Source organism: Eumetopias jubatus, unplaced genomic scaffold (genome assembly GCF_037043125.1).
Source record: "Eumetopias jubatus isolate StellerSeaLion01/CBP00866 unplaced genomic scaffold, mEumJub1_p1.0 scaffold_3, whole genome shotgun sequence".
Lineage (NCBI taxonomy): Eukaryota > Metazoa > Chordata > Mammalia > Carnivora > Otariidae > Eumetopias > Eumetopias jubatus.
Genome location: NW_028274809.1, coordinates 70,944,423 through 70,959,904, shown reverse-complemented (window position 1 = coordinate 70,959,904; position 15,482 = coordinate 70,944,423). Strand labels below are relative to the sequence as shown.

Genomic DNA, 15,482 nt, shown 5'->3' with positions numbered 1-15,482 from the left:
GGCAAGAGCTCGATCACCTCTGGCCTTCAATGTCATTCTAGGAGCCTGGGTTTTTTCCGCTATGGGAGGAAGGGGACTTTTAGCAGGAAGGTGATACAGAGGCCTACATTTTATCGAACTCTCTGGCCGCAGTCAGGAAGGGTATCCGGAGAGGAAAGGCTAGCGATCAGGCAGGCAATTACAAGCCTGCCGTAATGGCTTCGATGAGAGATTCGGGGTTAAGCTAGGCTGTGGTAGGAGGGATGGAGGGGAGAGGGGAGATTCTAGAAATTATCAAGAGGAAAAATGTAAGGACCTGAATGGCTTTGTATGGGAGAGATGATGGATGGAGGGGAAGGGGCAGCCCAGGGTGATTCAGCCCTGACTTTAGGGCCTGGCTGGATACTGGTCCCACTAACCGAGAAAAGGACAACCGGAAGAGGGGCAGGATTAGATGGGAAGGGGGGCTAGTTTCACTTTGAAGGCGATGGTTGTCTGGTGACTGAGACCAGGCAGCCTGAAGCTCAGGGCAAAGCCAGGGCGGGAGAGGACTGTCTCCGAGTTGTATGAATGTACCCACTAGTGGAAACCTTGAGAATGCATGACATCTATTAGAACTGTGAGCCAGAAGTAGGATTCAGGGAAACAGCAACAATTAAGGAGTAGGTAGAAGAAACAAGCCCATGGATGAGAAGAAATTAATGCAGGACGGAAAGAAAACCGGGAGACGGGTGAAGCAGAAGTCAAAGGAGGACACGTTTCAGAGATGGGTAAGGGACCAGCAGTATCAAGTATAGCAGACAGCATCAGAAAGAGAGGGAAGCCTCCAAATTGGATAATCAGGAGGTAAGTGTTAGCTGAATTGTGTCCCCAGTACTCCCCCTGCCCCCCGGCACCCTTCCCAAAAAGAGCCGGAGTCCTAACGCTCAGTAACTCATAACGACAGAACAGGACCTTATTTACAAATAGCATCTTTAAGGTTAAAAAGAGGTCATTAGCATGGGCCCTGATTGAATGACTGGTGTCCTTATAAAAAAAAAAGGGGGAAATGTGGACATAGAGACAGACATGCACAGAGGGAAGATGGAGTGAAGAAACGCAGGGAGAGGGTGCTCATCTACAAGCCAAGGATGGAGGGAGGCCTCCAACAGATTCTCCCTCCATCCTGGCCAGCACCTTAATCTTGGACTTGGAGCGTCCAGAACCGAGACAACATATTTCTATCATCTAAGCCACCCAGTTTGGGGTACTTTGTCACAACAGCCCAGCAGACTAATATGGACAGTTTACCATGTGAGACACAAGGAGAAGAAGTCAGGTTGGGGAGGGCTGAGGTGTGAATGGAAGACAGAAATGGGGACTACGCTTTTCAAAGGTTTATGTGAGAAGGGGCTACAGAGGAACACAGTGCTTTAGTTTTAGTTTCAAGATCACAGAGACCTGAATGATCTCGAAAATGGATAGATTTTTCTAGTAAATTATTTGAAATTTAAAATGTGTTGGCATAAAGTAGTTCATAGTTTTGTTCACTGTATTCTGTGATTTTAAAAATGTCTATTGTAGTCATGGTCGCAATTTTTGTTCCTAGTATTCTTTGTGTATTTTCTTGCATTTTTCTACAGTCACAATTTTTGTTCCTAATGTTGTTTGTGTATTTTCTTGCATTTCTCTACCAGTCATGCCAGAGATCTGTTATTATTGAAAATAAAGGTTATTGGTTTTGTTGGGGGAAAAAAAAGAATAAAAGCAAAAGAAATGTGAACTCCTAAGAGAGGGAGGGGATAACTGGCAGAGCAAGGCCTGATGGGATGTGATCAAGGCCCCAGCTTTGGGACCCCTTGTCCGTGAGACTTTAGGAAAGAGGGAGGCAAGAATGGGGTTGGGTGTGGTCTTTCTCCTTGTTGGGAGGAAATAGGAAGTTGATGGTGTTTCCACCTGGCGACCTCAATTTTATTCATCAAGTGAGAAGTGAAGTCATCTGCTTAGAGTTGAGAGGGGGTTAAGAGAGAAGTGGGCAGGCTTCGAGGGGAGACTGCAGCCAGGCAAGGATGAGAAAGCTGCCTGGTGAGGACCAGTGATGGTGAGGGTCTGGTCAAGCTGGAAACAACCTTGACCTTCCTGGATGTAACAGGAGCAGAGATGGTGGCCTGCTGTAGAATTAATCCAGGTTTAGCATTCTGTGAGGCAGGTGTGACAGAGGGATGGGGTACAAGACAAATGAGGACACTGCTAAAATGGAGACCAGATTTGGTGGGGATGGAAAAGGGGTAAAGAAGGACCCCATTGAAATTCAGATCAGGTTTAGTGGGAGCCAAGAATGAGTGTGATCTGGGAATGAAAAGCTCCCAAGGTGTTGTGTTCTTGGTCATGACAACACAAGGCAGAGTGGCAGGAGGAAGTGGCTACCATGGGGTGGACGGAAGGGCCGTAGGGACTGAGGTCCAGGCTCTGTAAGGGGTGCAGGGTATCACAGGCTGAGATCTTCCACAAGGAGGCAGGAGCTGTGGTGCAGAGTACCATGCCCCTCAGTGGTAAGACTGCAGGACAGATTTACTGAGGCTGGTGGATGGTGGGGGAGGCAGGTTAGAGGAGGCCTGGGCATCTGAGAAGGAGGGGCTTCTGAATGCCTTACAAGTCAGACTCTCCCTCCACTGGGATGGCTCCCACTCATATTTAAATACTCAATGTCGGGGAGAAATGCATCTTCAAGTCTTATTTGTAGAACCAAAGAAATAAATTTTAAGAGCCAGATGAGGGGTTTTTGGTTCTCGATACATCAAGTGCTAAAATTATACATACATGACATCAAAAACTACTGATAAGATTTTAGACAAACAACATACCAGAAACTCCAGGTGGTGTCTTAATGAATTTTCCATTAAAATGACCAATAACGGCTTCACACTTATCTGTTGATTCCATCCTATTCATCCATCAAAATAAAACACATATTTAGAGATCTCTTAGTTTCAGATTTTGTTTTGTGCATGTGAATACATTCTTATAGGTTTATCGGACACAAATGAAAACCTAGCAAAAATCTGAATCAGAAAAAGTGGGCTTATCCTATCTTTTATCTGCTTTATGTGTACTTCTATAATAAAATGAAAACTTATATCCACAGAGTACATTCTGAATCATGTAAGAAATAAATTATATCCAGAGTGTTTAATATCAAGCATATCAAACGTGTAATTTTTTTCTACATGTTGGAAAACTGGCAATCAATACACAATAGCTCTGCTGGTCATGATATGGAATTAAAACAGAAATGCCAGTTCAAAATATGAGTGGATTTACTGCTGCCAGAATATTTTAAAGATGGCCTTTCCTTTCACAAAAGGACAGACTCAAAAGTCATGATGAGAATGAGTGAAAATCACAGGATACTCCTTATTCGGTTTTTATATTAACTTTGGGTATAAAGTTAAATTAGTGAAGTCGGTTATGTACTGTCTTTGTCATCTTGGCTTCAGAGGAGTAATTAAAGGATTGAGCCTAACTTTACAATTTTATTCTACATCTGCAGGTGGCTGAAAACCTCTGAGAAACATTTCAAGGGAATTACATTATTTTGACTTATTTTTTTTTTAATGGAAGAAACACTGAATAATCTATTCAAAATGCACCACACTCCTGGACTACCCAGAGAGTTACATCTTGGTTTTAATGGGTAGTAATAGTTTTAAAAAGCAACAGAATTTAATTGGGTTCCATCTTTGGATACAAAACTGAAACTACTTGATCTTCTTTCAGCACCCCTACAGAGGCGACGATTTTTTAGCTGGTGCTGAGCTTTTCATTATTTCCCCGGGATCCTTTTAAACAACGAAGCATACACTGGAAATGCAAGTTTTGGTGACTTTTCACCTATAGAAATTTTAGTTTTACCTTAAAATTATCTGGCCTAACAGAAAGAGCAATCAACTAAAAGCCAGAAGAACCAAGTACTAGACTTTGCTTCATTACTTGGCAGTCTGGTGACAAGGGAAACAGCTCTTCTTTGACTCGATTTTCTTATACGTAAAATAGTGAACAATGCTGCCTTTGTTGATTTCACAGTCTGTGGGAGATGTGATTGTCATCAAATAGGGTGTTGTATATGAAAGTAAAATACGAGCAATTTTTCTTCCAAAATCAAAGTCAACACCTAGACATTATCTGTTCCTGCACAGTACTAACAGGTTCCTAAATAATGGGAAATCAGTTTTTATACGTGGGCTTGTAGATTAGAACTATGTCAAAACTCAAAGCACTTTCTGTTTGAGATTTTTCTTTTAGAAACAAAATTAACCGTTACACTAAAGTATCCTTTCCGGAGAGGAAGGGATAAAAATAAGTTGGAAGAAGTGAGGGCACTTTAGATAGATCTGTGACATTTTGCTTCTTAAAAAAGACAAAAAAAAATCTGAAGCAAAATTATAAAATGTTACAATTGGTGTAGCAATTGGTGGTTAGAGAGGTGTCCTATTATTGTCTTACTCTCTGAATGTCTGAAATAATCTAATTCACTGACTTTATTTATGATGAATCAAATTTCCATTAAATGAGAAAAGCCATACTGATTTATTTATGAAATTCAGGAACCTACGATTGTTATTTTTAAGAAGTTACAGACATCCTGATCTAATTAATCAAAATATTAAGGACACATATTTTCAAAACTATTGCTCAGGTGGATAGTTCCTTGCCCTGAGTCACCAAATATTTAGTGTCTTCAGGTCCAAGAATCCTAATGAACTTCCAAAAGATCTGGGGAAAAAAAAATACAAACCAATATTTACACATTTAAATTCATGGTGCAACTGGGCTCCCATAACCCTGGCTTAAATTCTCTCTTCTCGCTCAACTTTTATTTTGCAGGAAACTTAGCAGAGCTATTGTCACTGACATAGTAAAGACAGAGCAGCGTGCTTACCTAGCAAAGCCAACACCACGACTTGTACCACTGGAATCACGTAGTATCCTTGTAGAAATAACTTGTCCAAATGGTTTGAGCATATTTTCAAGTTCTTGCTCATCCATGGACAGTGGCAAATTAGAAATATATAGGTTAGTAGGATCTTGTTCCTGTTGCTAAAACAGAACAGAGAATTGTCCATTAATTTCCAATGGAAGTTGAAATACTGATGTTAACACAACACACCTACTTTGACCAAGCCACTCTCTTGGCTCAGGTAACTTAGAGTGCTACTGAGAGCGAGCGTTGGAGCTACAGAACACCAAAGTCACCTTGCACACTTGAAAACAGTGTCAGAAGCTTAGGCAATCTGTGCAGGTCAGATCGGATTCTGCAGAGCCGTTCTCAGCCCATTTGGAAGTGCAACTGCGGGCACGCGCCACGGAGCTGGAGAGGGTGCCCTCATGGAACCACACTCTCAGCTGTTTGCAGCGCTCCCAAAATAACCAACCTCTCCCCTGAGACTATTTTTAGGAGTCCATTTCAGGCACACTATTGCACAGAAGGCTATTACTGTCAATAATTCAATCCAGAGACACACAACGTATTCTGGACCAAGTCGTCTCCAGTCCAGTGGGGCTTTGTCCCAGTTCCCCTCCTCTGCTCCACAGCAGGGTCCTTACTACTTACTCTGGAATTCTGATCACCCATGGGGAAAGGAGAGCCCAGAAATGAACAAAAAACAAGTAAACTCAAAGCCATATATAAAATGATAAACTCTAGGCGGAGCAAACTTTAGAATCAGCATAAAGGTGAACGAGTCCGTGGGGGAGGGAAGCTTTGCTAAACCCTGGCTACTCAAAGAATGATTCAGGGCCAGCAGTGATGGGATCACCTACAAGCCCCTCCCAGACCTACAGAAGCAGAAGCTGCATTTTAACAGGATTTCCAGGTAATTCATATGCATATAAAAGTTCAAGAAGCAATAATTAGATCATTCCCCACTCACCTTTCCTTGGCTGAGATAGAATCAGCTGAAACCAAAGATACGCAACTGAATTTTCTGAAAACCAGTAATTGCTATGTATATTTGGTAAGAGTACGGTGTTAAATCAGAGAAAAAGCTTATATGTCAACTGGAATATTTTCTGACCAAGTCAAAACTCACTTCTGCAGTGGTGAGATTAGAACAGCCTTAATTAATTTTAAATCAGGCTTTCCTTTGATCCTATTAAACAACTGTATCTTCACATATTGAGCTATGCAGGCTTACGATTTTTCTTCAATAAGCCCTATTAGTAAAGTCATTAACTGATGTTTTAGCATTAGGCAACAGAATAGCACACTCATTATATTTTAGATTTCCAAAATGCACAGAACTTTAAAAATATATGTGGAGCATATGCATATTTTAATTGTACAAAGTCTCTACTTTCAAATTTATCCTGTTGTTAATTAAACCTGAAATGAAATCTGTCTTTTCATATAATCTGCAAGTAAAAGCACATATTGACCTTTCATACTATACGTACCTGGTAAGATTTAAAATAACAGTCTGGTATCCTAAGGAATGACAAATGCCTTGGTATTCCCAAGCATTCAAGTTATCAGACCCAGAGGAACTATGGGTAAAAAGTACTGTCCCCATGACCTCCCGCTTCAGACCAGAGGGCAACAGCACGTAACCAGGCCAGTCCCAAAGGGGTGCAGCAAAGGCTCCAGGCCCCGGTGTCCCTGAAGTATCCCGGGGGTGTGGCACTGGGGACGGACCCGAGAAAAAAATTAAAATTTTCAAATGTTCAATAGTAAGCCGAACACTTAACCTCATTCACCCTTCACAGGCTAAACAAAATGGTAACTATCTTTGCTTTTAGCTGAAATTAGATCAGTTCAATGTAGGATGGCTGATTATCTTAGGCTGAACAAAACCTATCTTTATATCTTTAATGTACAAAAATTGGAAAGTGATTTAATAAATGCAAAAAAGAAACAGATAACGTGTTTGAAAATATAAGGAAAAGCAAAATGGTCTGAGGTATTCAGTTTTCAAGTGCTTCTGAGGTAGGGTGAGAGGTAAAATCTCTCCTTATCTCCATTCCGCTCACTACCTCTGCCAAATTGGCCCGATGAATCGCACAGCTCCTTGATTAGTCACCTCATGTTGGCTCTACCCTCCCAAGTCCCCGAAGATTTCCTGTGGTGCAGAAGACTCTATTTGTTCCTGTTGTTAGTCTGGTCCTTAACTGGCCAGTACACATGGAGTCCTTTGTCTCTGAGGGTGGGTGCCGATGAGCCCTGGAGCCTCATACAGTCAAATGATATTTACAGGGCATCTCATAAATCCCAGATTCGCATAAAATAATCTTGACTCCAGTCCCGTCCTCCAGCTGCTTACAGTTAAGTAGGGGAGAGAGAAACACATGTGGTAAGTGCTTAGGACAGAGGCGGGTGCAACTCACAGTGGGAGGAAGGATCGGGGAGCTTGTCTTGGGAAAGGCAGGGAAGAGTTTTCAGAGGGCATGGCACTAAGTTGAGATTTGAGAAACAAACAGAAATCATGAGGCTAAAACCAGATTGTGAAAGGGTATCTAAGGAGTTGGATTGTATTTTGCCAGTTCCTGCGGCTAAACTTTTCCACTTCAGCATTGCCAACAGCAAGAAGGACTATGTACACTGAAGAGTCGGCAGGCAATGGCCAAAGTAGCCTTAGCAGAGTATAATTTTTTTGGAAGTCTTGTGCTTTATCTTAAAAAAAAAAAAAAAAAGTCATGTAAATTTTGCAATCTACTTCTTAACTATTCAGATTTGTTTTAATTTAGGAACGATGCTTCTGAAGCCTCATACTTCCAAGTAATAATGATAAGTTCAGGGAGAGAAGCCAGGCTTATCCTGTGATTTCATGTACTCTGGTGGGTGAGTAGGGAGAGGAGGAAGGAGGAACTGTCGTCCACCAACTGTAGTTAGAAAGCCACAGTCTGACAAATGAGGGGAGCTTCCAGAGGCATGGAAGCAAGGAAATGGTATCATCAAGCCTATCTTATGAGAAAAATCTCTGAATCATGCTTAGTCAGATTCAGAATAAAGCTGGGAACCCCCTAATTAAAAAGCGTTAAAACCCTCCTTGGACAAAGATATGGCATAAAAAAATGTTATGTAAGAAACATACACCGTAAATATTGTGGGGCTTTCTTTTTAAGTTACAATTATAACCACTAAATGACTGATATTTAAGAACGGTCAGAGGAGACTTTGCCATGTGAAGTATTTTTAAAAAGGGTTAACAATGTAGGTACAAAATACTTTCTAAATCTATGTTTTAGTGGCTTGTATGATTAAAATATTAATAAAATAGTACATTCTTTAAAGTCCTGATTCAACTTGAAAGTTTACAATGAAGAAAAAAATAAGTACTAAAATCAGAATCCAGAAAGAAATTGAGCTCTTAACCCATTCTTTGATAAATAGTGAGCCAAAGTCGACTAAACATGAGTAAATATTTCCTGTAATTTGAATGCATTTTTTTCAACAGCAACAACTCAATTAGGGTTTTTCATTTGGGATGACCTTTGAAGCTAATGTTATTTATTTTTCTTATCAAATGGTCAACTTATCCTGCAAACATTGACCGCAAAAAGTTGTAATAACTAAAAAAGAAAAAAAAGAAAAAGAAAGAAAGGAGAAGAAACTCCAAGCTGGCACACTGGCCACAAAAATATCTAATTCCCAAATGTCCGTGCATTCTCACTACCATACATTCATAGTGAATGGAATAGATAAGCCTTGTAGTAAGTGGGGGGTGGTTCTCGAATGAGGGTAATTTAGTTTCTTTAAAATCAGTGACAACCATAACTCTGTTTTATTACATACAATGTTATGTCTCAAAAAACAATTATTCTGTAAATTATGGGTGGCCAAACATAAAATGGGGCCAACAGGCCTCTTTATATCCATCCTTAGGCATGGAAAAGGTTCAATGGCTTCTCTAACAAGTAGAAAACTAGCTCCCACATTGGCTGTGAGAGGGATAAATGGCCACTAATGTTCACTTGAGTAGAAAAGCAGGGCTCAGAGGTCCCGCGTGGTGTAAAACACTCAGTCATCATCTGAAAGAAATTAACAAAAACCTCCCTGTGCATGTGGAATGGTTCCTAAAACGCAAGAAAGGGACTTGGCAGGAAGACCAGACATCTGTTTTCTCTTGTACTGAATAGGTTCACCAACCAGCCAATAGCTGCTCACAGGCATGTGAATGCAAACTGCCTGAAGCGCGGTGGACTCCATGTGGAAGGGGGATTAAACTCCTGCTCGTCTGCCTGCCTATTTCCTGAAAAGAAATGTGCTAGAGCTTTACCACCAGGCAAATAACATACGATGATCCACTGACTCCCAGCAGGCCTTAAGAGGCACTGCTGAAAGGCCTATAGAAGTCATTCTATTAACAGGTATTACCAATGTTGATTTGAGTTTTAAGTCGTTTTAGCTGGATATCCGAGTTTTGCTCTTTTTGTAGATTCTGAGCCTTCTGGTCTAAAAACAAACACATCTGAAAGGAGGCCAAGTTTAACATCAACAGGCATGGCCTTGAGCCTTTGGGAAAACCTTTTGGTAAGTTTCCTCAGGATACTCTATGGACAGAGCTCAATACATATAATTTTTGAACGTCCCATTCTTAATTCTCAATATCTGCTCAAGCTAGGAAGAAAGTTTTGCTCTCACTGAGTTGGCTTCTTTGGCCATCAACAAAGATTTAGTATCTACCCTATGCCAGGTACCAAGAGAGGTACTGAAAATTAAAACATGAATAAGAAACAATCACTGCAGCTGAATGCTCTCCACCCGCAATTTTTCAATTCAATTTTGGGTATCTGTGGAATCCTTTTTCAACCCAGGATAGCCAATGTGTCAAACAATATTATATTCTCCTTCACCCAAACCCCAATCCACCCCCCACCACCCTGATGACTTCCCTAGTAAAATACCCCTTAATTTTTTCTAATTACATAAGAAAACAAGCCTTTACTCTGTGGCAATGTGAATTTTCAAAATTTTATGTAGTAATCCTGGTTAATTCACTAGCAGAAAGTGGGTGGCAATGGGTCCCTTATCACTCAACATGGGAGCCAGACCTAAACTTCTTTTAAAAACTGTCTCCACAGAAATTGCGTGCCAGAGGCCCCTTTATCTGGATAGCATGAGGGGGTTAAGTCAATTCCAGATCCTCAAATCCATGGTGCCATGGAATAGAACAATGGACCCTCTAGCATTTGAAATATCTTTTGTAACTTTAATGATACAATAAAAAAGAAATCAGGCCCAGGAAACTCAGTCGTTCTACAGAGACCTAAAGAAATTCACCAAGTGCAGGCTGTTGGCACACTCCCAGCATCTCTGAACCTGTGTACCGTTCCTTCCCTACCGATAATGTAGAAAGGGATCATTTTTCCTAGCCAATTTACAGTCCCAAGTCTCCTAAGGAGGCCTCTGCACGGTGCTCATTATCAATCCACAGGAAAGTGGCATTCAGAGCGCACTGCTGACATGTCAGATAGAGCCGGTCTATGTCCAGTCTGGTGCTGACCAAATGCAGTGTAAAGAGTTCTTCAGAACAGTGGACATTTAATAGACTATGCTGCTTACTATCACTGGCACTGAGGCGATGTCTAGGTAAGTGTTCTTAGGGCTGCTTTAAATAAGGCCCCTGCATTTATAACAGGTCGATAAAAGAGCCCTCTTTCTAAACTTGTTTCAGCAGAAGCCACAAAACAATGGCTGGCACTCCCACATTCCAGAGTGAGAAACCAGACCACCTAAAGAGAGGCGGCTGAGAACTGGTTTGGGATGCTGAGCTGACCACCCACCTCCGGCTGCCTATGAGAGACCGGAGAGGCTGAGAATGAAAATGTATGTGGAGAGAAACGCTGATGTGTTCTGAGTCTCACCATGTGGGCTGCTTGTCTATCACTGCTAGGCAAGCAACAGGGGCTTGAACAGACCACTCAGGAGGCTTGCACTGTGTCCCGTGGAGCTTGGCAGATACAACAGATCGATGTCTGACTTCAGCCTGACAGGTGAAAGGCTGGCTGAAGGGGCCTAAAAGTGTGGGTGGTAAGTACCTACTTCTCCCACGACACGTGCCAAACATAGACCAGAGGTGGGCCATGCAAGCAGAGTTGGCCCAGGGTATGGAACATCCTTCCTTTCAAGAAGGCTGCCCTGGAGGGCAAGGAGGTCCAGCCGAAAGGGGCTGAAGATAGACCCTTAGATTATCAGGAGCTGAGGCATATATTCACTAGTTTCAAGGAACCACAGGAGAAAGATCAATTAGAGGTGGTGGTAGTGGTGTAAGAGACCTCTGAAAAATGCCCAAAGCGTTCCACAAGGGAAAGCATCACCTCTCTGGCCAGGGTAATCAGCACCAGATTACATCACTGTCAGGTCAAGAAACTTTCCAGCCCATACCCTGTTCCAAGGGGGGAGTGTTAGAAATCACAGCTACCCAAGTTGATAGAAGAGCAAGAAAAACATAAGTTTGGGAAATAGGAAAGAAACTAACCAAGCTCCCATTCCTCTGTAGGCTTATTATGACTGACAGCAGACCTGAGCTGGAAGATGGGGGAAGCTTCAATGTGATACTTAAAATTTCATCAAAACAAGGGTACCTGGGTGGCTCAGTCAGTTAAACGGCTGACTCTTTTTCAGCTCAGGTCATTATCTCTGGGTCCTGGAACTAAGCCCCACATTGGACTCCGCAGCACTCAGCAGGAGTCTGCTTGAGATTCTCTAACTCCCTCTGCCCCACCTCCCCATGCAAGATCAATAAATCAATCTTAAAAAAAAACTTCACCAAAAACAAACAAACCTATCAGGATTGGGCATTTAAATTACAGGCATCATATATGTTAATATCAGTAATGTGTTCTTAAAAATGAGATCCAGGGCACCTGGGTGGCTCAGTCACTTAAACGTCTGCCTTCGGCTCAGGTCATGATCCCGGAGTCCCGGGATCGAGTACCACATTGGGCTCCCTGCTCAGCGGCGAGCCTGCTTCTCCCTCTACCTGCTGCTATTCCTGCTTGTGCTCTCTCTCTCTCTCTCTAATAAATAAATAAAATCTTAAAAAAAAAAAGAGAGAGACATCCAGCATCCAAATGTTAACCAGGATCCTATTTCACATTATTTCAAATAAGAAAGAAACCATAATGTATTACACATTAATCACCACCCCCAATTTCCTAAGATGTAATTAAATACTTATTTTCCTATTTTTCTACAATTTCCTAAAATGTGACTTGTTATATTGGGATATAAACCTTTAAAGCATTGCCTCTTGATCACCAAGTGATCAATATGGTTGTTAGCAGACAATTGCCGTGTAAGCTGTGATTTCTTTCAGCACCAGTGACATCCAAGACACATATCCCTTTTGCTGACTCTCAGCACTTTTCAAAACCTCTACATGTGATTCTGACATTTTACAAACTTATTTAGAATGTAACTTGAGACTCCCTATACAACATCATCTTTAAAATCCTGTATTGAGGTTGGTGTAAATACATACAGAAACGGCTGAAAATGTGTTGAAAGATAATTACATTCCATGAAGTTTGGATATGAAAAATCAAGAGGCATTCTACTGAAAAGAAAAAAAAAAAAATTAATGAGAAAGACCAGAAGTGAAGGGACTTTTTAAGATAATGAGAGTGGCCAGAAAAGTCATGGGACCTGCCCTGAATTTTCTCCACGAGAGGAGGAAACAGAAACTTCACAGAACAGAGGAAATGGACAGAGTAGAGGGAAAAATAGAGCTGTTGTCTGACTGTGCCTTGAAAGTCCTGCTTATAAAATGGATGGGGACCCACTGTTTACAGAGGCAGGTTAAACATGCTGTAAATCATTACACAACACAAGTACTGTACAGCCACAATTAAATATACTTAAAACCCTCATAATCACGGTCTTCTAACAATGCCACAGGGAATTAGTCTATATTATGGACAGATAATCGGAAAATCGTGGTGCTTAATATTTATAGTTTCTATTTAACTTCTTACTCTGGAGTTCAAGAAAATCTAAAATATGTACAACTCAATTCAAAGCTTTAAAAATAGTTAAACACTACTTTAGAAAGGTGATCCCTTTCACTAATTCCTGAAATCATTATTTATGATTTCAAATAAGAAAGAAACCACAATGTATTACACATTAATCACGGTAAATTCTTTGAGTCAAGGTAAATCTCTGGTGTGGTTCCTATGCATGCGTCCTTCAGGAGCCTCAAGGTCTTAGCAGGTAACTTATCTCTTTACCAGAGTCCTTGAGCTTCCATAAATTCTCCTTCCTTATGGAAACGTGAATGCTCCTGAGGGAATGATCACATGCTACTATTCAGAAGCAGCAGAAGTAACAAAATTACTTTTCTTTGTGCTTCAAGAAGACAGAGAATAAAAATTATTGATCTTTTGTAAAGAATACACAAAATATCAAACTGGTGAGTTTCAGGCTTCAAGGACCACAAATGAAAAAAAAAATGCACAGAATTATATGACTATCTTTAGAAGTGCACTATGGGTACTAGGTGTGACATAACCCAAGTTTACATTTGGACAATAGGAAGACTAAGGGCATAAACCCTGCTTCAACAATACTCCTCTTCCAGAATGCTAAAAGTTCATCAGAAAAAAGCTTTGAATAAAGCCATTATAGAACCAGTAAAGAGTAGATTCATATCCCATAAATAACCAGTGTCTAAACATGTCTGACTTTTGTACAGATTTGAAATAGCATCTGTAGCTTCCCTCTGCCCTAAACTACGACTGAGGATGTGTAGGCCCAGGGCAGACGTCCAGAAGTAAGCAAGGTTAGCCAGGATGGAGGGAGAATGCCAACACTGATGGGCAAAGCGCCATGCCAGGCTTCAGGACGAAGCCAGGGGCCAGAGAAGTGACTACTGGCTCTCGACTCACCTTTGCCATTTGAGCTTGAACCCCACTAGCCTTCAGGGCAGACACAGCTTTCTGGGCTGCTGCAGGACTGTCGAAGTCAACAAAACCATAACCTGAAATGCAAAACATACTTACTTATTAAGCCATTATTTTGTGATAATGAAAAGAGCAAAAGATTGACTCTGGTTCCTGATGCAGGGGCAGCAGAAACGAAAACCCTGACGTCCTGACACGCGTCTGGTATTACCAGCTGCAATGCAGCCTCCTTCTCAGGCTGTCTGCCCCTGTTGTCTCTCATGAGCTAGACAGATTTCCCTTCAAAGTAAAAAAAAAAAAAAAAAACCAAAACAAAACCTAAAAGCCCCAGTTTTCCCTTTTTCTCAGGTGTCTTGCTTACTGAAGAAAATAATATCCTAGTTAACCAACCAAAGTTAAAAACAAAAAAAAAAGGAAAAAAAATCAACTTTAGAGAAATAGCACTTTTAATGATTTGGTGAGAAAGATGGAGCAATCATATAAAACTTAACAAATAACAGAAAAAAATTTATGTTTATTCCACTGACTAAAATTCATTTTTCAAATAATTAAGTATAACCATGAAATACCCCAAACATAAAATAATTGCAATTTCAGTACCCGATTAAAAATATGATTACTTATTTACTTAAAATACACATGATCCTCCTTCAAATAAAGAAAGGAGTAAAATGCCTCCAGATATCCAAAAGAGCTGCTTCAGCAGTTCATGCCCTAACAGCTAAAAACAAAATACAAACAAACAAACAATCTCCTAAAAGAGGCTCTGGTTCAAAGCTTATTTATTCATAGCTTCATAAACATTTTTAACAAGCTGGTCAGCTAATCCCTGGCCACACTAAGTCAAAAGCAGGAAACCAGGAGAAAAAAGGTGTCAGGGTAAGGGTAGGCTGCTACAAAATGAGCATATGGATGGTACCTAGCAGCAAAAACTAGCAACAAGCAATCAAAGAGGAAAGCTATACAAAGAAGGGGACTTAAGCAGCCTAAGAGCATAGGCCATCACCGATTTTTTGCTGTGATCACTCTTAAGTTACTGAGAAAAGGTTAAATCATATTTAACACACTGTTTAACAGATCAGCGTACCAGGCAAAAATACCAACGGAGATTTTATTGGAACTCAAGCCCTACTGCTCTAAAATAAACTTTAAATGAAGAGGAATATTTTGAAAAACAAAAGCACTGTTTGGAGGCTGCACAGAGGGGCCAGTCCTATCACTGATTTCTAGATATTGTAAAGATAGAGTACTTTTGACGGAAAAGTACTAGTGTCCAAACAGACAAACATACCTATCAACAAGGCCAAACACAGAGCTTGGCAAGGGGTCAAAGGTTGGTTTGCAGTATTAGTACCAAAAATACTGTCTGGTAACAAAACAGGTTGTAATGAAACAGAGTAAACTATCAATCATAGAAGCAGATGTTTCAGCAGAGATGCGTTAAAGCTGAAATAAGCAGCAGCTTCCTTCTATTACTTGGAATTGGACTGAAATAAAGTCTAATTTGATTTTGACAGTGGAGAAACAGCCAGGTTGGAAAGAAAAAGAGAAGCTGGCTCAGGTAAAAGCAGAGAATGCTGCTCAACAGCCGCATCAGGAATTAGAGTCAACACAGTGTGAGTGTT

General features: G+C 40.9%; 1 protein-coding gene across 7 annotated transcripts in view; it reads right to left on the bottom strand.

Annotated features, from left to right (window-relative positions):
* RBMS1 (RNA binding motif single stranded interacting protein 1) overlaps positions 1 to 15,482 on the bottom strand; it is a 206,074-nt gene that overhangs the window by 23,077 nt on the left and 167,515 nt on the right. For all 7 annotated transcript variants that reach the window (XM_088021654.1, XM_088021655.1, XM_088021656.1 and 4 more), the window contains exons 4-6: positions 13,843 to 13,934; positions 4,898 to 5,055; positions 2,823 to 2,902 (exon numbers count right to left, since the gene is read on the bottom strand). In XM_088021654.1, the coding sequence (XP_087877780.1) occupies positions 2,823 to 2,902; positions 4,898 to 5,055; positions 13,843 to 13,934 (330 nt within the window). The remainder of the gene's footprint in view (positions 1 to 2,822; positions 2,903 to 4,897; positions 5,056 to 13,842; positions 13,935 to 15,482) is intronic.